Here is a 21,807-nt window from a genome sequence, read left to right as displayed (position 1 = left end):
CTCTGCATTTCCTTCCTTGCAGGTACTCCCACTTCCCCACTCTTCACCCCCATCTGCATTTTATCTGCTAAAATTATCAGCAATTAACTAGATAATGGGTTTTTTTTGTTTGTTTTTTTTAAAGAGATTCTAGAGCTTGTGAAAGTTGTTGGCTTGACAGCCCTGAAGATTGAAATTATCTGATTTATCTCTCGAACAGATACAGCACAGGCAACAAGGCAGATTTATAAATGAAAAGTGTTTTAAAATCTTATTAAAGGAAGAGTCTATCAGTAAAGTTAGATCTCATACAGCATACCCATGTCTAACTACATTAGATGGGACCACCTATTCTGTCATATCACTGCATAATTAACAGGCTGTCAATTAAAAAAAACCCTATCAATGATAAAATTCCATCATCCCAACATTACAACTACTGTATAATCACCTGATAATGATTAAAAAACTTCTTTGCTTAGTCAAAAGTCATTGCTGTAACACACAGTTCTATTAAACAAGCAATAAGAAGAAGAACAGGAGTAAGAAGAAATCATAGGTGAATACCAACCTCTTTGCTTGGGGAGAATTCAAGGAGAAGGTTGCATAGTGTGGAAGATGCTACCACCAGGACTTCATCTGGAGCATTCTGTAAAACCTAAGGGCCCAAGGAGGAGAGTGGGGAGCTACATTAATTGTTATGAACAAGACTAAGATCACTTTTAAACAAAGCTACCGTTTTGCTTAGCAAGAGCCACCAGATGAGCCACAGTGCCCTTGTACTGCAATGAAGGGTTATGCTGAGATTTGGGAATTCACCTCCACAGTCATCCTGTTGAAGCAGAGCAGTTTTTGAACAAAAAGATCTTCAGGCATTGTGATCTGCATGGCACTGATGTCTATTTGAAGGTGGGGTGGAGCAGCTGATAGTCTTCCCCACCACTTGTGTGTCCTGCTCTTACATGGGCCATAATAGCTGTTCCTTTGTGGAGCAAATAATTTTGAAAGAGTCACATTCTTCCTTTTCAGTGGACTGCAGAGCTGGCACAACAAGGGGGAGCAATCTACACTATCCTACACTATGAATGGTGCACAAAATGCATCTCTTCAATGCACTGAGCAGGCCAGGAGGGAATGAGTCATTGGAGATGCATGTTCTCCCTTGGGGTAATGGCAACTCTGAACAGCCTACTACAGGGGACTTTGTGCAAACTGCAACTATTTACCACTGTATGATTACTGTGATTACAGAGTGCTACAGAATCAGCTTGCTTGAACAATCCTTAAGTGAGTTTCCTTAAATCATTGTGCTTTTACATTTAATTGTTTTAAAAGTAAAAAAAACCAAAACCACTTTTTCCTTCTTGGACGTAGGAAAAGAAGTTACTTACCCATACAGTAATTTGAGTTCTTCAAGATGTTTTGTCCCTATGGGTGCTCCACCATAGGATGAGGACGCACTTGTGCATTCTTGACCGGAGACTGTGAAAGCAGTGTCTGCAGGTCCACACCTCCACAGAGCAGCACCTCGTGCTTCGATACGAGGGCATAAACTTGCTGCCACTCATTTCCTTCTCACTCGGGAAGCCAGAGACTACAAAGCCAAAGACTCCACAGCAGAGGGAAAGAAGGGTAGGGGATAGAGCACCCATAGGGACAAAACATCTAAAAAACCTCAAGTTACCGTCACCTTGTCGGATCAGTCCATCAGCCCTCACAGAAAGAACACCGATCACAACATATCCTTCTTATTGTTCTAGCCATTCCTTCGGCCACCCGCTAGCCAGGCTGTCAGTGGCACCAGACACCCGACTGGCATAGCACATTGCAGCCCAGGACACCTGAGCAAAAGTGATCCGCCAGCGTCAGCCTCCCAAGTAGCTGGAATTACAGTCTCCAGTCAAGAGTGCACACACACGCACATCCTACAGTGGAGCTTCTATAAGGATATATACTCAAAGGAGAATGAGTGGTTTTAATTGGGATTTACAAAGTCAGAGTTTAAGGCCAGAAGGAATCACCAGGTTATCTATTCTGACCTCTTGTATATCACAGGCCACTAAACACCCCCTATCCATGCCCACACCAAGCCAACCACCAAAATTAGACCAAAATATTATAAGCCCCCAGGAAACTAAACTATTGTGTGCCACAGGCAGAGAAGAGGAGGGATCAAGATGCACCAATCTCTCTGTTCGTGATCTGTTACTGCTTACAGATATTGGCAGAACAGGATACTTTATTTAAGAAGAAGATGGGGACAGTACAGTCCAATGCCCACCCTTCTGCTGTGGCAGGGAATAGACACCACTTGCCACTGAAAGATCCCTGTTCAATGCATCAGAGAATGGAAAACAAACAAAAAAAAACCTTTTTTTATCCTTTTTACCTTGTGAATAATAATTCCTTCCTAAGCCCTAACTGTGTGTGTGGTGTAGCCCTATGCATGAGCAAAAATTAGTATGAGCCTCAAATTCCATTTCCACACAAGATACTGCCGACGTCTGTTGTCTATCTTTTGTTCTTGAATCCCAGTAAATTAGATTCTGCCAAGAAATTTCTAACCGTATGCCTCCAAGAAAAAAATTATTCCATTTTCTTAACCTGACCTTTATTATTATTATTGTTACAGTAGTTTGTTTTCTCTCCTGTTGCTGCTGTCACCAATGAACTTGTGATCCCTTTTTATACACAACTTTAAATTAAGTTCCCTTTGTAGACCCCTATTCTCCCCTCTATACAGCCGTAATACCTTCAGCTGATCATCTTAAGGAAGGCTTGTCCATGTCTTTGTTCATTTTTGTAACTATTTTGAGATTAAACTTCGTTTTCTCTTCATTACAACAGTTATATACCGGGGGACATTTCCACACTCTGCATTGTAGAAAGGAGATGTAGGATAAAAAAAAAAAAATCTAGTAAGTTTTCCCCATTAGCAGCCAACAAAATGTTTAAAAAGCGCCTGATTCTCCATTGCCTGGCACCTTGGATAGTCATTTATACACACATTGTAAGTAAAGTATAGGGCAGTGGAGAATAAGGCCAAAAGGACTGATATAAATCCAATAGCATCGTTCTGTGGGCCTCAGTCCCTCACATGCCGTGGTGAGAGCATGCCCACTTACGTTTGACAGAAGGACTGTACATTTATTTACCACTAGCCAGAAATATTTTCCTTTTAAAACATGATTTTCAAGCTGACTGAATAACTACACTCAATTGTTCAAAAGTAAGCAGCTTCTCTTTTCTGGGGGAACTAGTGAGCCACTAACTGAAAGGCAAGGATCAAAGTCAGAGGTGATGTAAAATGTGGTGTAACTTACTGATGTAAGTGGGTATAATTTATATAATGAAGGGACAAAGGCAGAATTGTTACAGGAAAGTCAACCAAAAGTAGGGTTTAAGACAACGTACCTCTAAAGCTACTGAAATGAATTTGCCTTGACACAGTTCAAGAGGGACAGCCAATGCTTGGTAATGGAGAAATGCTTGAAAACGTGAAATTCCTAATTACTATATTGCTGACATTCCTTCCTACCAAGCAAATCCATCCCTAAGATTTTTCGCCGATCAATGGACTGGGAAGCTCTTTCTGTGGTCACAAATACAATAAGCAACCAAGAGCAGGATGCTAGTAAAACAGTCAGATCCATTTTGAAGACGTGGATATATTTTATATTCCCTTTTGAACAGGGATGGGTACAAGGCTGAGCCAGAGATCATGGACTGTCTCAAGGCGGCTTTTTTGGAATGAATGGCCAGGTTCTCCTGCCATTGTTCCAAAATATCAATCTGCTGTCTTCACCTACAAAGAGGAAAAGAGCTGATAGTCACAAAGAATCATAGAACCATAAGGTTGGAAGGGACCACAAAGGTCATCTAGTCTAACCCTCTGCCAAGATGCAGGATTTGTTGTGTCTAAACCATCCAAGACAGATGACTATCTGGCCTCATTTGGAAAATCTCAATTGAAGGAGATTCCATGACTTCCCTAGGCAGGTTGTTCCATTGTCCTACTGTTCTTACAGTTATGAAGTATTTCCTGAGATTTAATCTAAATCTGCTATGCTGTAGTTTGACCCCATTGCCTCTTGTCCTGCCCTCTGTGGCAAGATAACAATTTTTCTCTATCTTTCTTATGGCAGCCTTTCAAGTATTTGAAGACCGCTATCATGTCCCCCTTTAATCTCCTCTTTTCCAAACTAAACATACCCAATTCCTGCAGCCTTTGCTCATATCACTTACATTCCATCCCTTTGATAATTTTTGTTGCTCGCCTCTGGATCCTTTCCAGTTTCTCTACATCCTTTTCATACAGCAGTGACCAAAATTGGACACAGTATTCCAGCTGAGGCCTAACCAGTGCTGAGTAGAGTGGTATTATCGCCCATGACTTGCATAGTATGCCTCTGTTTATGCAACCCACAATTGCATTTGCTTTTATTTTTGTTTGCAACAGCATTGCATTGTTGACTCATGTTGAGGTTGTGATCCACCACAACTCCCAGATCCTTCTCAGGAGTGCTGCTGCAGAGCCAGTTATCCCCCATTCTGTATTTGCGCATTTGGTTTTTGTTCCCTAAATGTAGCACCTTACATTTGTCTTCATTGAATTTCATTTTGTTGTTGATAGCCCAGTTCTTCAATTTATCAAGATCCCTTTGAATTTTAGCTCTATCCTCCAAGTGTTGACAAGCCCCCCTAGCTTTGTGTCATCTGCAAATTTGATCAGTATGCTCTCTATTCCTACATCCAGGTAATTAATAAAGATGTCAAGCAACACCGGACCCAGAACAGATCCTTCTCCAGTGACAGGTAGAAGGTTAGAAGGCTGACTCATAAATTGTGGCAACTAGAGGTCAATATGGCCAAGGAGTTCAGAATTCATAAAGAAAAGGTGGTTGTCCTATGGAGGTATCCAGGTTCTAGAGATGCCCAAGGCAGATAAATCCTGTCTGCAAGAAACCTTAATGTGTCTACGGGTGGAGTACAAGAGAGATCCTGATTGTAGGCTTGGAGGATAAGGACCTACAAAGGAAGAGTCTTGAATCTGAGACTCCCTGAGACTCCTTGCAAACTCCACTGTTGGCAGTGAGGCCAAACCCAAAAACTAAGACCCAAGACTGTCCAGGCATCCAGCACTAATGAAACCTGAGGAGTAATGGGCAAAGAAGTCCTACTTTGCTCCACAAAAGTCACCCACCCCAAGTCAGGGTCAAATGTCATCCACAATTAAACCAACACACCCTGATTTGGGGGCACACTCAGCAGAAAGAGAAAAGATTCTAAGGACCAGCACTCACTGCTGAAGCATCAACCAGACTGGTTGAAAGTCATCTCTTGGTCCAGAAATCCCTTTGGATCTGATACACTTGTGCTGTTTCCCTTGTGAACGAAAGCCAGGGTAGTTCTCAAAACGGCAGTACTCTTGCTGCCTTTTACAAAGGCCTGCATTCTCCAAGCCCTTATGTACCTTGTTGTCAGAGTTTCTGGCTCTTTTTGGTTCTGTGCCACTTCCACAATCTCTGAAGATGTGTTGAAGCTAAGGTTGCTGACATGCTTGCCTGGCTTATATCACGAAACAGGGGAGTTTATATCCTTTACATATTTTTATCCGGTCTAACTTAGCTGTGGATCCTGTTAAACTCAGGATTTGCAATGAGTTCCACAGGATAATTTCCCTTTTATATCATGTCAACATTAATTCATCAACTCTCTAAGCTATATGGCCCTAATCTTTCTATTTGTCTACTCATTTTTGTTGCCCTTCTCTGTACCTTTCCTATTTCTGCTGAATGATTTTTGAGGTCAAGTGCCCAGAACTGAACACACTGTCTAAGTATGGTTATACCACTGATTTACACAACAACATTATAATATTTTCATTATTATTGTGACAGACCCAGACCAGTGGAGTACAGGAGTCTGGTAGAGGGCAAATATACTGGTCACTGGATGAGTAGTTTTCTGTTCCCTGAGTGACCAGAGCAGGGGCTGCACTAGAGTAATCAGGAACCTGCTAAAACCAGTTAAGGCAGGCAGGCTAATTAGGACAGCTGAAGCCAATTAAGAAGAAGCTGCTAGAATCAATTAAGGCATGCTAATCAGGGCACCTGGGTTTTAAAAGGAGCTCACTTCAGTTTGTGGTGCGAGTGTGAGGAACTGGGAGCAAGAGGCGCAAGGAGCTGAGAGTGAGAGGGTGTGCTGCTGGAGCACTGAGGAGCACAAGCGTTATCAGACACCAGGAGGAAGGTCCTGTGGTGAGAATAAGGAAGCTGTTTGGAGGAGGCCACAGGGAAGTAGCCCAGGGAGTTGTAGCTGTCATGCAGCTGTTACAGGAGGCACTATAGACAGCTGCAGTCCACAGGGCCCTGGGCTGGAACTTGGAGTAGAGGGCGGGCCTGGGTTCCCCCCAGACCTCCCAATTGACCTGGACTGTGGGTTCTCCCAGAGGGAAAGGTCTCTGGGCTGTTCCCCAACCCACATGGTGAATCTCTGAGGCAAGAAAATCCTCCAATAAGCGCAGGACCCACCAAGATAGAGGAGGAACTTTGTCACACTGCTGTCAGGTGTGGGATCTTGGGGGTGAAGAAAAAAAAACACAACAACAACAAAAAAGGGAGAGGGTTTATTTTTTTTCACCACAATGGATGACATAGTGCGGGCACTGATACAAGCTACGGCGGTCCAGCAGGAGGCTACCCGTGTCCAGGCAACCGCCCAACAGGAGGCAGTACGGCTGCAGCAAGAGACTAATCACCTGCTGATGGACCAGGCTGCTCAAGACCGAGCTATGTTGCGGGAACTGGTAAACCAGGTAAAGTCCCTTACAGAGCTGAATCGCGGCCATGATGGGACGCGGTTCATACGGGCCAGCCATTGGCTGCAGAACATGACACGGGAGGATGATGTAGAGGCATACCTTCTGGCCTTTGAGAGGACAGCCTATGGGAGGCCTGGCCTCGAGATCAGTGGTCTGGCCTCCTTGCCCCATTCCTGTGTGGGGAGGCCCAGAAGGCCTACCATGATTTGCCTGAAGAGGCTGCAGCAGACTACCCCCAGCTGAAAGCAGAGATCCTGGCCAGATCTGGGGTAACGACAGCAGTGTGGGCCCAGCAGTATCACGGTTGGAGGTACCAGGAAGACAAAACCCCGCGGTCCCAATTGTATGACTTCATCCATCTCGCACGAAAGTGGTTGCAAACAGAGTCCCGGAGTCCGGAAGAGATACTAGCAGTTCTGGTCATCGACCGATACATGAGGGGACTACCACCAGACCTTCATGCCTGGGTAAGCCAGAACGAACCCTCCACCTATGACGAGGTTGTCGCCCTGGTAGAGAGGCGAAGGACAGCGAGGGAGCTGACCCGACCAGTTAAGGAAGAGGCACCCCAGGTTAAACTAGCAGCACCAAGCCCTAAAGTTCGAGTGACTGGGCCACCAGGAGGGCCCAGGTGGAAAAAGAGAGAAGCTGAAGGCCCATCAGAGGCCACAAAGAGTCAGAGCACTGAGGGAGAAGAGGATCATGATGTTAGACTGCCCAAACCAAGAGACCGGGGAACGCCTAGGGCTCCATACAGATGTTATGCCTGCGGGGAGTGGGGACACACAGCTGCACAGTGTCCCAATGCTGAGGAGCCTAGGCAGTGTAACCTGGGGAACTGGGCAGACCCATGGTCCCTAATCCACCTTGTGGGGGTCTCACTAACCCCACATATGTATACCAGACCAGTGAAACTAAATGGGGTAGGGACCACGGCACTGGTTGATTCGGGGAGTGCTATCACTCTTATCTCAGGGAGGCTCGTGAAGCGTAGTCAGCTGCTGCAGGCTAAACGTACGGGGATAACATGTGTCCATGGGACAGTTAGTTACTACCCCACCAACCCAGTAAAAATTGAGATCCAAGGGAACACTACTGAGGTAGCAGCAGGTGTAGTCCCTAAACTCCCATATCCGGTGCTCATAGGGAGGGACTTCCCAGGGTTTGGAAACTTACTCCCAGTAGGGGGACTGGAGAAAGATGGGGACCCTAAAATTGGTGAGGTATCCACAGCAGACTGTCAACCCCCAATCTTCCCTGAAATATCCCCAGATTTGTTCTCCACTCCCAGACCGGGTAGAAAGACAAAAAGGGAAAGAAGGGCAGCTAAGGCCTTGGGAACCCGAATACTGACCCAAAGCCAGAGGGTCGCTCTTGTAGGTAGGCGGACCCGCACAGCTGAAAAGGAGGCCACGCAGGAGGGAGAAGCACCTGAGTCTTAAAGAATACTTTCAAGATAACACTGAACAGCGCACTGATACCCAGATACCCTCCCACCAACAACACAGGAAGAAGAACTCCACATGGACTCCTCCTGAGGGTCGAAATGACAGTCTGGACCTATACATAGAATGCTTCCGCCGACGTGCACAGGCAGAAATTGTGGAAAAACAACATTGCTTGCCTCATAACCTAAGTCGTGCAGAACGCAATGCCATCCACAGCCTCAGAAACCACCCTGACATTATCATCAAAGAGGCTGATAAAGGAGGTGCTGTTGTCATCATGAACAGGTCTGACTACCAGAAGGAAGCTGCCAGACAACTCTCCAATACCAAATTCTACAGGCCACTTTCCTCAGATCCCACTGAGGAATACACTAAGAAACTGCACCATCTACTCAGGACACTCCCTACACTAACACAGGAACAAATCAACATACCCTTAGAGCCCCGACCGGGGTTATTCTATCTACTACCTAAGATCCACAAACCTGGAAATCCTGGACGCCCCATCATCTCAGGCATTGGCACTCTCACTGAAGGACTGTCTGGATATGTGGACTCCCTACTCAGACCCTACGCCACCAGCACTCCCAGCTATCTCCGTGACACCACAGATTTCCTGAGAAAACTACAATGCATTGGTGACCTCCCAGAAAACACCATCCTAGCCACCATGGATGTAGAGGCTCTCTACACAAACATCCCACATACAGATGGAATACAAGCTGTCAGGAACAGTATCCCTGATGATGACACAGCACAACTTATTGCTGAGCTCTGTGACTTTATCCTCACGCACAATTATTTCAAATTTGATGACAATATATACCTCCAGACCAGTGGCACCGCTATGGGCACCCGCATGGCCCCACAATATGCCAACATTTTTATGGCTGACCTGGAACAACGCTTCCTCAGCTCTCGTCCACTCATGCCCCTTCTCTACCTACGCTATATTGATGACATCTTCATCATCTGGACCCATGGGAAGGAGACCCTGGAAGAATTCCACCATGATTTCAACAGCTTCCACCCCACCATCAACCTCAGCCTGGACCAATCTACACGGGAGGTCCACTTCCTAGACACCACCGTACAAATAAGCGATGGCCACAGTAACACCACCCTATACCGAAAACCCACCGACCGCTACGCCTACCTTCATGCCTCCAGCTTCCACCCCGGTCACACCACACGATCCATCGTCTACAGCCAAGCACTGAGGTACAATCGCATCTGCTCCAACCCCTCAGACAGAGACCAACACCTACAAGATCTTCACCAGGCATTCTCAAGACTACGATACCCACACAAGGAAATAAAGAAACAAATCAACAGAGCCAGACGTGTACCCAGAAGCCTCCTGCTACAAGACAGGCCCAGAAGAGAAACCAACAGAACTCCACTGGCCATCACCTACAGTCCTCAGCTTAAACCTCTCCAACGCATCATCAGTGATCTACAACCCATCCTGGACAATGATCCCTCACTTTCTCAGACCTTGGGAGGCAGGCCAGTCCTCGCCCACAGACAACCTGCCAACCTTAAGCATATTCTCACCAGCAACCACACACCGCACCGTAACAACTCTAACTCAGGAACCAACCCATGCAACAAACCTCGATGCCAACTCTGCCCACATATCTACACCAGCAACACCATCACAGGACCTAACCAGATCAGCTACAACATCACCGGCTCATTCACCTGCACGTCCACCAACGTTATATATGCCATCATATGCCAGCAATGCCCCTCTGCTATGTACATTGGCCAAACCGGACAGTCACTACGCAAGAGGATAAATGGACACAAGTCAGATATCAGGAATGGCAATATACAAAAACCTGTAGGAGAACACTTCAACCTCCCTGGCCACACAATAGCAGATGTAAAGGTAGCCATCTTACAGCAAAAAAACTTCAGGACCAGACTCCAAAGAGAAACTGCTGAGCTCCAGTTCATTTGCAAATTTGACACCATCAGATCAGGATTAAACAAAGACTGTGAATGGCTATCCAACTACAGAAGCAGTTTCTCCTCCCTTGGTGTTCACACCTCAACTGCTAGCAGAGCACCTCACCCTCCCTGATTGAACTAACCTCGTTATCTCCACACTGATTTATACCTGCCTCTGGAGATTTCCATTACTTGCATCTGAAGAAGTGAGGTTCTTACCCACGAAAGCTTATGCTCCCAATACTTCTGTTAGTCTCAAAGGTGCCACAGGACCCTCTGTTGCTTTTCACCTGAGTCTGACACCCACCCTAATGCTTCTGAACCAGTAGAGGCAACAGAGACTGAGCCCCTAGATCTTGGGCAGATTAGCCCCGAGAGAGGAAATTTTGGACGGGACCAGGCAGAAGACTCAAGGTATGACAACATTAGGAAGGTGACTGAAATAGATGGGGTCCCTGTGGAAGGGAAAACCCAGGGACCAGGACCCTACTTCATAATGAAGAAGGATCTCTTATACCAGGTTGCACCAGTATAGGGGAAGAAGGTACAGCAGATCCTAGTACCTCAAAAACACCAGAACGCTGTATTAAGTCTTGCTCATAGTCATCTTTTTGGGGGGCATTTGGGGGTAGAGAAGACCCTGGCACGAGTCCTATGACGGTTCTTCTGGCCCGGAGTACATGAAAAAGTGCGGAGGTACTGTGCCTCCTGCCCGGAGTGTCAGCTGCACATTCCCCGTCCCCACTTGAGGGCACCTTTAATACCCCTTCCCATCATAGAGGTCCCCTTCGAGCGAATAGCCATGGACCTAGTGGGACCCCTGGAGAAGACGGCTTGGGGCCACCAATATATACTCGTTGTTTTGGACTATGCTACTCGCTACCCAGAAGCAGTCCCCCTGCGGAACACGGCCTCTAAAACTATAGCCAAAGAGCTGGTGGGGATCTTTGCCCGAATGGGGCTACTGAAGGAGATATTAACCGACCAAGGAATCCCATTTATGTCGAAGCTAATGAAGGACCTCTGTACGCTGCTCCATATACATACCCTGAGAACTTCGGTCTACTATCCGCAGACTGATGGGTTAGTAGAAAGATTTAACTGAACCCTCAAGGCTATGATAAGGAAGGTGGTAAGTTGGGACGGAAAGGATTGGGACACCCTACTACCCTACCTTATGTTCGCTATCCGGGAGGTACCACAGGCCTCAACTGGGTTTTCCCCCTTCGAGTTATTATACGGGCGTCACCTCTGTGGCATACTAGATATCGCCAAAGAGATCTGGGAAGAGGAACCCAATGAGGGGAGAAATATAATAGAGCATGTAATGCAGATGCGAGACCGGATAGCCCAGGTTACCCCTATTGTACAGTAACATTTGGAGAAGGCACAGGAGGCCCAGCGAACCCATTACAATCTCCAGGCAAAAGTGCGACAGTTCCAACCAGGGGATCAGGTTATGGTGTTGGTACCCACGGCAGAAAGCAGGCTTCTGGCCCAATGGCAGGGGCCCTATGAGGTGGTTGAACCCGTGGGGGAAGTAACCTACAAGGTGCAGCAGCCAGGATGCAGAAAACAAGAACAGATTTATCACGTTAACCTTCTGAAACCCTGGCATGCACAAGAGGCATGCACAACGGTCCAAAAAGACCTAACCCAGGAAAACAAAGAGGTGAGAGTGTCTCCCGATTTAACACCAGACCAGAAGAATGAGGTGTCTGAGATGATCTTCCAGAACCAAGATGTGATCTCGACAAAACCGGGTCGAACAACCGAGACATATCACCACATCATCACAAACCCTGGGGCCAGAGTAAAAATGAGGCCCTTTCGGATGCCAGCAGCAAAAAGGAGGAAATAAAAGCAGAAGTAAAAAAAATCCTGGAGTTGGGGATCATCGAAGAATCCCACAGTCAGTGGTCCAGCCCAATCGTGCTGGTGCCCAAACCTGATGGCACCATAAGATTTTGCAACTACTTCCAACGACTAAACGAAGTATCCCAGTTCGACGCGTACCTCATACCTCGCATAGATGAGCTAGTGGACCGTCTGGGTAATGCCCTGTACTTTATTACCCTAGACTTGACAAAGGGGTACTGGCAGATTTCCCTTGCAGAAGACGCAAAGGAAAAGACTGCGTTCTCTACACCAGAGGGTCTTTTTCAATATACTGTCCTCCCTTTTGGACTACATGGGGCCCCAGCTACCTTCCAGCGCCTCATGGACAAGCTATTACGCCCGCATAACAGTTATGCTGCTGCCTACTTGGACGATGTGGTCATTCACACCCCAGACTGAGAAACCCACCTGGAGAAGGTGGAGGCAGTCCTCGATACCTTCAGGCGAGCTGGCCTTACAGCAAACTCTGCCAAATGCGCTGTAGGGTTTACAGAGGCCAAATATTTTGGCTACATTGTGGGAAAAGGTCTGGTAAAACCCCAATTGAACAAGTTAGAGGCCATCCAAAATTGGCCCCGACCAAGTCGCAAGAATCAAGTCCAGGCGTTCCTAGGTGTGGTGGGGTATTACCGACGATTTATCCCCCACTTTGCCACAAGGACAAGCCCCCTGACAGACCTAGTGAAAGCCTGTGGACCTGATATGGTGATATTGTCTGACGCAGCAGAGGAAGCATTTCAGACCTACGGACTGCCCTCTGCAGTAACCCTGTACTGATAGCCCCTGATTTCACCAAGGAGTTTATCCTGCAGACGGATGCATTGGAAGTAGGGTTGGGGGCCGTTCTATCACAGATGGTTGGGGAGGAAGAACACCCAATTCTATACCTCAGTCAGAAACTCCTTCCAAGGGAACAAAAATATGCAGTGATGGAGAGAGAATGCCTCGCTGTAAAATGGGCCATGGAAACATTGCGCTACTACCTGCTCGGGCGCAGATTTGTCCTCGTGACCGACCATGCCCATCCCAGTTCCACTATAGACAGCTGCAGTCCACAGGGCCCTGGGCTGGAACCTGGAGTAGAGGGCGGGCTCGGGTTCCCCCCAAACCTCCCAATTGACCTGGACTGTGGGTTCTTCTAGAGGGGAAGGTCTCTGGGCTGTTCCCCAACCCACATGGTGAATCTCTGAGGCAACAAAATCCGCCAATAGGCGCAGGACCCACCAAGATAGAGGAGGAACTTTGTCACATTATTTATTAGTAGTATTACAGAAGCGCCTACGAGTGCTAGTCATGGGCAAGGACCCCATTGTGCTAGGTGCTGTACTCTATCCGTTTCTTCAGGTAACATAATACCTTATTTGCTTTTTTGACCAAAGCTGTGCACTGAACAGGTTTTCATGCAGATGTCAGCTATTCAGTATAACAACATTAGATTCTATGCAATAAGCTTAGTCACCCTGCATACTTGAGGGCAAATGCGGAACTACAGAAATAGGATGCACTCTGCACAGAGTGCCTGACAACTTTCTCATTCTCTCTCTCTCTCACCTGTACCAGCAAATCTGCTCTTTTGTTCTATGATTAACTAGGCAAATCACAGGAACGAAATCTCTTAGCCTTGCTCACTGTTTCTGGTTGGTTTGCACATTCTCTCCTCCAGAAGCTGCCATTTTCCCATAGATAGAGCAGTATATACAGTACAATTAGTCTTCCTCTATCCTTTTTCACTAATTCACTACAACCCATTCTTCACAACCACTCAAGTCGTTCAATAAACTGCAGTGCATATGACAATGCAATACGCACTATTTTTCCTTCTAGTTTACGTTTAGGCAGCCTGATTTTAAAATCATAAGCCATGCTTCCCCTCTCCTCCATGGGGCTGGTGCTTCTGGGGCTGGACTTGGGGGTTGTGCCACAGGCAGCAGTGCACTGCACTGTCCCAAGAGGAACACAAAGAGATTTTGCATTAGGCTGAAGAGGAATGCTCTACCCACATCATGGCCCTGCCTCTTCCAGCATCCTGCTCCCTGGGAAAGTAAAGCAGCTGGAATGTAGGATCAATATCCCCTCCCCACGGCTGCAGCCTCAACCTCAGTTGCCGGTTATAGGCTGAGCAGGGGAGCAGAGGGGAGCCCTTTCCTATGTTCCTGAGTAAGGGGGCTAGGGGCAATCTGGCTCTCAGTGCCTGTCTTATTTTGTAATAGATTGTGTTACATTTCAAAAGAGAAAGTGCAGGCAACGACACTGTTTGCTGTTACTGGGCTTTTGCTGATTTGTAAGCCTCCAGAGAAGATCACACATATCAGATGTCAAGGTGATACCTATTAAGATTCTACAAAAAGACATTGTAACTGATGAACAGATCACATCCACTTCCAAGTGTATGATTCTTGCTATTTTTCGACTCACCTTCATTAAGGGTTTCCATACGGCATGATCCTGGAAACTTGTCCGTAGCTGCTGCACAGACCGGGACAAACTGTGCAAACATCTACAAAGAAAAATGAAATGAGGTCTGTGAAATGCTTTCATTGTTTCTTTCTATACAGATATAGCTAGGAATTTGGTGATGATTAATACAACACCAAGAAATATTTTACTACTATCTTTAATGAATTTTCAGAGACTAGAAACTGCTTTAGGTTAGTTTTAGTGTTTGACGGATACCACGATTTCTAGCAAATGAAGGACGAAAAAGAAAGCAGAGTTACACACTCTGAAAATTATTTTATTTAGACCAGGAAAGCTCATACCTGACTGCAGATAGCCGCACCTTGATACTAGACTCAGACAAGCCATTCACAATTCGGTCCATCATATTTTCAGTCTCAATGATCTGGAAAAAAAGGTTAATGGTGTGTAAATAACATAAGGTGGATAACTTTTGTATTACTTGTAAATGCTACTGTTTTACTGTGGTTTATAACGTTATAAATTTTGCATATGAAAAGGGAATTTACCTTAGAAACAACAACCCTTATTTCCCCTTATGGAACCACTGAACTCATCAATTAGACAATAGCATCTACTCTCTTTGCCTGACTGTGGTTTTCTTCTGATGCTTTCTTGGTGATTCGTAAGGCCGTTGATGGAAAAACTGAGAAGTTCTGTAACGCTGTGCAGACTGTGGGTAGTAGAACTTACGTTTTGGCGCTGGTGTGCAATACCCAAGGAACAGAGTGTAGTTCTCGAATCCTTAAGGGTGTGGAGGGAATTGTCCATTTTCTTTTTGAAAAGATGGGATTCATCAAAAGGGAAGTCTTCTATGATGTTTTGTACCTCCCTGGGAAAACCAGAGGAATGGAGCCACGACTCCCTCCTCATGATGATGCCAGTGGTCACTGAGCATAATTAAGTATCTGCCACATCTGCTGCTGATTGGAGTGAGGTCTTTGCTACCAGCATCCCCTCCTCAATTATTGCCTAAAAGCAGGCCCAGTCCTGTTGTGGCAGTTTCTTGACAAAGTACTCCAATTTGCTCTAATTCAGAAAATCATATTTGGCAAGTAATGCCTGATAATTCAAAATCCTGAATTGAAAGCTGGCTGAAGAGAAGACTTTGCAGCCTAAAAGGTCCAGTCACTTGCCCTTCCTGTCAGATGGATGGAGCATGGATGCTGTTGCCTTGCCTGTTCTGTCGCTGCCTGCACCACAAGCGAATTGGGAAGTGGGCGTGAGAACAGAAATTTAGACCCCTTGGCTAGTAAATAATATCTTTTTTTCTGCCCCCTTTGGGGTAAGTGTACATATGGCCAGTGTATGGCTCGAGAATGGCATTGTTGATTGGAAGAGCAACTCTAATTGGCTCTGATGAGTGAAATATATCCAGCAGCTTATGCTCAGTGCCTTTGATCTCCTCCAGAGGAATGTGAAGCTCACCCGCCACTCTATGCAAGAGATCCTGGAACTGGCAGTAGTCATCAGAAGATGGGCTGAAGCCACTGCTGCATCAGGCGAGGACAACCGGAATCTCAACTGTTCCAGCAATACTGTCCGAGCTGGACTGAGTGGCTCATCTCCCATTACTGGTTCCGAGCTCAAAGGGGCCCGAGACAGTGAAATAGGTGAAGCCTCCCTAATGGAACAGGCAGGTTCCAATGGAGGGTATAGGGGCCAGGATCCCCATAGGGCCAGCATGATGGTTCCGGAAGGTACTGAGAAGGGCTCCAGTGGCTCTGTGGCTGCTGGAGTTGAGGATACTGCCATGATGTGGAAGGCCTCAATTGGTACTCATAGTGGTGGGAAGGGATGGACGGTCCCTGACCCTCATCCGAGTCCTCCAAAGACGAAAACTCAGTTCCATCGGCTGCACTGTCAGAGCTAGTGGAAGTGTGTATGCTGCTGGAGCGAGAGGTGAGGAGTGCCTCAGATACTTCCCCAATCCTACTCCTAAAACTATCAAACTATTAAAAACTACAACAAAAACAATAAAAACGGTAAAAACTGTAAAACTAACTATGTGCAATTGTAGACTTTTTAAGTGTGTCACATGAAGACGACACATAGGACAAGTCTACACTAGCACTTATGTCAGCAAAACTTTTGTCACTCAGGAGTGTGAAAGAAAACACACCTCTGAACATCATAAGTTTTGCTAGCATAAGCACTCGGGTGCATTGTGCTGTCAGTGGGAGATGCTCTCCCGCCAACACAGCTACCACCGCTCGTTGAGCTGTTTTTATTATGTCGACGGGAGAGCTTTCTCCCGTCGGCATAACACAGCTACACGAGTGCTCTTATAGCAGGACAGGTGTATTGGTACAGGTGTGCCACTGTAAGCTTGTAAGTGTAGACATGGCCTAATGGTTCTGACCCGGATCATGCAGCGGTGAGAAGGAACTGGAGAAGTGATCAGTCCGCCCCATCTTTTATCACCTCAGACAAAAGGATGAGGCAAGCCAAGGGTGCAAGTGCAGACCAATGGACACTACTACTTGAAAAATCTCTGGCTCCAGATGCATGGTGAGCATGCATAAACCCTTAGTGGAATACAATAGGGACTATCACTCGAAGAAGCAGCAGGTAATGAGCACACGGGATTCGCGGAGAGCGAGCGCACAGGGTCTACAGGAAAGGCGGGGAGAGAGCAGTCATTAAGATGACATTCCCATTTTCACTTCAAGAAGCACCTTTTTCACACCCTCGAACGGACAAACACTCTTACTCCAAGACACATTCTTCTGTCTCCTTATTCTGTTCTCCCGCTCCTTCGAAGGTGACTCAGACCCCACTGACACCATACAACCCCTCTGAGACACCTAGCTCTCTTTTCTGAGATATCCAGCCACCATCCCATATACTCTTTTCCATTGGATGCTGCCTCCACCACCACCCCACAGTGCAATTCTCTCTGTTAGACAACCTTTTGCATGCATTCTCCTATGTGAGATACCCTGTCCCCACAAGCAGGTTCAATCCCTCAGTGGTACATCACCTTCTGCTGCTTCCACATGACACGTTCGCCCAGTTCTCCCTTTTGTCCCTCCTCAGCACCCCTATCCCCCATGAAGATGAGACGGGGAGAAGTGAAATCTGTTCCCTGCCTGATCCTTTCCTGACCCACTGAACAGGAGAAGTAGGGAAGTGATAGCCTCTTATCTGGGACCAAGACAATGTTCTCAAATGAAATTTCCTGTGAGGAAAGCCTTGGTCAGTGCATGCTTACAACCAAGTAGTAAAGCTTCTATTTCATTTGGGTATAATTTCATAACATTATATGGCATTATCATGACTCAATGCTGTATGAAGCTAAAGAGGAAATGTAAAGACATTTCTACCAAATCTGTACAACAGTCTAACTGTAGGTTACAGTCCTGTAGAATACCACTTAGAACTAACATATAAATACAGAAAAGGACAGGTCTTAAGGCATCAATGTTAGACATATCAACTGACAAGATGGAATACATACATACACAAATACTTTGCAATACTGCAGTGTTTTTCATCAGAGCATCTCAGAACATTTCACAAACAAAACAACCACTAATACCCTTGGGAGACACCACAGGTGAGTATTAGCATCCCCATTTCACCAATGGAGAAAGACACAGAATAGCTAAGTGATTTGGCCAAGGTGACCAGCAATTCTGTGGCACAGTCAGAAATCAAAGTTAGTTTTTCTGAATCCTAGTCCTGTGCTTTTAACACTAGACCCGTGGTTCTCAACCTGCAGGCCACTTGCGGCCTAATCAGCACACAGCTGCAGCCCACGTGACATCCTAAAGGCCATACAGGTGGTGTATATATATATAACACAGAGAGCTGCATACGTGGCCCACAATGGTAAATAGGTTGAGAACCGCTGCACTAGACTATGTTTCCTCGTCTGAGTTTCTTCTGTTCCTTGACATTTTAATAAGCCAACTACTAGTCACTGGCTTTCTAGATGCTACAAAGAAAATACACTGAATAAAAAGGTAAGTATCTTACATATACTTAAGAACAGAAATCTGTCCCTGTTTACAGATCATTTGAAGAGTAGCAAATGATCTGGGTACTTACACAGCCCCCATCACAGTAGTATGTATGCACCTCACAATTAATTTATAATCAGCTCTCCTGGGAGGTGGAGAATTATTTGATTTGCCCAAGGTTGCACAGGAATGTGTGCAAGAACTGGGAAGCGAACAGAGATCTCCTGAATCTCTCTCCAGTGCTTTAACCACAAAACCAACCTTTCTCCCTCAGAGGGCAATGAATGTAAAGATACACACTCATCAAATTTTTAATCAGTTTTAAAACTATTACAATTTCTTTAATAAATTCACTGTGGAGATTATGTATATTTCACTATTTCTATCCTCCAAAGTTGTGAATTTGTTAGAAGTTTATCCCTTTCACAAAAGAGATATGCTTTAAGAATATTTTTGATTTAGTAAGGATGAAACCCTGCAAAAAACAGTTGGAAAGCACTCCCAAATTCCACCCCCCTTTTTTTTTTAAACATAGTACATACCACAGGGCATAATATTCTGAACAGATATTTCTAACATGATCCAAGTTTTGTAAGTCCTGTCAACCTATTGCAGTACATGAAAGCAGGGCTGTGTACTAAAATATTTCTGAATACAGCTAACTTCTTCAAAATACATTCTGTTCTGCTACAGCTACTTTTTATTGGGAGAGCACAAAATAATTACATCTATTCAGTATTTTGCAGCTACAAACATCTACTTTTCATCATTCTGTGGAGATGCTAATGACAAAATTATTTAGAAAAGTTAGGAAAACACACAAGTTACATATACAATATTTTTAAATAACATACGATTTGTAGATCAGTGTTATATTGCAAATAAGACTACAAACTATGATACCACAAATATGAATCAACAATTTAAAAATAAATATTTTATTAAAAAATAAAAATTACACAGAAATAATGTTATAAAAAGACAGTATTTTTATGGTCACTTTTTAATGGTTAGTCTGCACTTTTCTGAGTTAAGATTTCAATATGTAGAGTCCCTTTGAATCATTATTGAACTGAAACATTTCTCCTGCTTCGTACGGGTTCTAGGAGACCATGACATAAGCCTATATAAATTCTGGAAAATAGCACCATGGTACAGAATCAGTTCACATTAAACAAATATTGGAAGCAGTGGGGGAAAAAAACCCACTTAAATCTCACTAGGCAAACTTTTGTACTCATTTACATCAGTAAAACTCCATTTAAGTCAACTGGGTGCATTGGCCTGAGAGCAAAATTTCACACCATATATGGAAAGTGGCAGAATATAAGAGTTAAATAGGGAATTATTTACCACATCAATTTTTTAAAATAGTTTTTGAAGCATGGAGTTGCTAGAATAAATCAATATAAATCAGTGGGTTTATTTAATATCAGCTTTCACATGAACCCTTTCTTTCTGTTAATAAGATATTGCATGTTCAAATAAAATAACACACTGTTTGCACAAGTAAGAGCAGTTAGGAATGAGGTGTAAGGATTCATGTCAGGTGACAGATATTTGGGAAGTGATGTTGTATGGTTAATGGGGCTCCATTTTCCAGCAGTCACGTTAGTTTTAGTCAAAGAGGGAATGCACCTTTTAGAAGAGTTCAATGCAAATCAAATGATTTAAACTAGTTCAGTGAAGGAGATAAAATTATCCCGCAAACAAAAGATCCTCTTTTTTCTCTAAAAATTCATATCTTACTGTCATCTTTAAAAAATATTGACAGACTTTATTTTCAGTAGCCTCCATGAAAAACAAAGCACCTTACACTATATGTAGTAAATTATTACTAGTAAATTCAGCCTTGAAATGACAATTCTATCTCCAGCCTGATGAGATTTCAAAGCTAAATCTTGCCTTAAGTGATTGGCATTTCTGTCCTGAAAATTCCTTTAGTTATATTAGAGCTATTTTGTAGCATGTTCAGGATTAATGTGTATTGTGATATGTCATTCTTGCTTTCTTATCCTATTTTATTCATAATAAAAATCCAATATTTATTTTCATAGCAATTCTATCGCCACATTTCACTCTTAGGTTACCATAAACATCTGTCAAGATCTATCAGAACTAACAAGCTCCAAGTGGACTTAAATGCCTCATATGCACAGATGAGGACAAGCCAAGTAGGAGAGAATACTCTGGTTATTATCACTGGTGATCACACTGATCTTACAATTGCCACTCATCGTTTTATATGCACTGCCATCTCCAGCGTGGTTTGCCTGGTAGAAGCTAGCCATGAATCTCCTTTCAAACATTACTGCTTCCTTATGTTTACTTCTGAGAAAAAGTCTGCATTATGCTACACTGCAAAACAAGAGCAAATTACTCACCTTGTGCACAAAAGATGGTACTTTGGGATGTGTCACCCTATGGGTGCACCACTGTTGGTGTATCTGCACCCCAATCGGAGAATTTTGGTAGCAACGTCTGGTCGGCCCACCTCAAGGCTACGTAGCACTGTGCCAGCGAACCACCCTCAATTCCTTCTCTACTCAAAGAGAAGAGCCCCTTCTTGAGAACACAGAAGTAAAGGGGAGAAGGGCGGGTTGTGGAGTATCCATAGAGCGACGCATCTCAAAGAACCATCGTTACTCCACAAGTTGAGTAACTTCCTCTTCTTTGAGTAGAGTCCCTATGGGTACTCCATTGTAGGTGACTTCACAGCAGTATCCCCCTGCGCTGGCAGGTCGTCTTCGGGGGCCCTGCTCCCCTGGCTAGAGCAGCCCCACGGCCCTGGCCGGAGCGCGGCCAGCCCCGCAGCCCCGCTCTCCCGGCCGGAGCTCTGGCTGGAGCGCAGCAAGCCCCGTGGCCCCGGCCGGAGCTCCGGCCTGAGCGCAGCCAGCCCCACAGCCCTTGCTGGAGTGCGGCAAGCCCCGTGGGCCTGCTCTCCCGGCCAGAGCGCCGGCCGGAGCACGGCAAGCCCCGCGCCCCTCCCCCCGCAGCCGGCAATCAAAGTGCCGCCCCAGGAATCGGGCCCCGCACTTGCTAAAGCCGGCCCTGAGTGCTGGGGCTTCTGTTATTGATGATAGTTCTTCAGAGCCAAAGTCTTGAGTAATAGCATAATATTCCACGAAAGCATGGCCAGAGGCCCAGGTTGCTGCCCTGCAGATTTCTGAGATGGGGACATCTTTAAAACACGCAGCCAAGGTATAAACACATCTTGTGGAGTGCTACAGGTTATATGCATAGTAAAAGTGGTTAATGCAACTAGAGACCCATTTGGAGA

At 45.3% G+C, this 21,807-nt stretch overlaps 1 protein-coding gene across 27 annotated transcripts in view; it reads right to left on the bottom strand.

Annotated features, from left to right (window-relative positions):
• ARMC8 (armadillo repeat containing 8) overlaps positions 1–21,807 on the bottom strand; it is a 206,221-nt gene that overhangs the window by 34,338 nt on the left and 150,076 nt on the right. For all 27 annotated transcript variants that reach the window (XR_010590141.1, XM_065556159.1, XM_065556162.1 and 24 more), the window contains 3 exons: positions 14,865–14,947; positions 14,521–14,602; positions 551–637 (listed from right to left, as the gene is read on the bottom strand). Coding sequence is in view for 26 of the 27 variants with exons in the window: in XM_065556159.1 (XP_065412231.1) it covers positions 551–637; positions 14,521–14,602; positions 14,865–14,947 (252 nt within the window). In the remaining variant the exon portion in view is untranslated. The remainder of the gene's footprint in view (positions 1–550; positions 638–14,520; positions 14,603–14,864; positions 14,948–21,807) is intronic.

The sequence above is a fragment of the Chrysemys picta genome, chromosome 9 (genome assembly GCF_011386835.1).
Source record: "Chrysemys picta bellii isolate R12L10 chromosome 9, ASM1138683v2, whole genome shotgun sequence".
Lineage (NCBI taxonomy): Eukaryota > Metazoa > Chordata > Testudines > Emydidae > Chrysemys > Chrysemys picta.
This window is presented reverse-complemented; position numbering and strand designations above follow the sequence as displayed.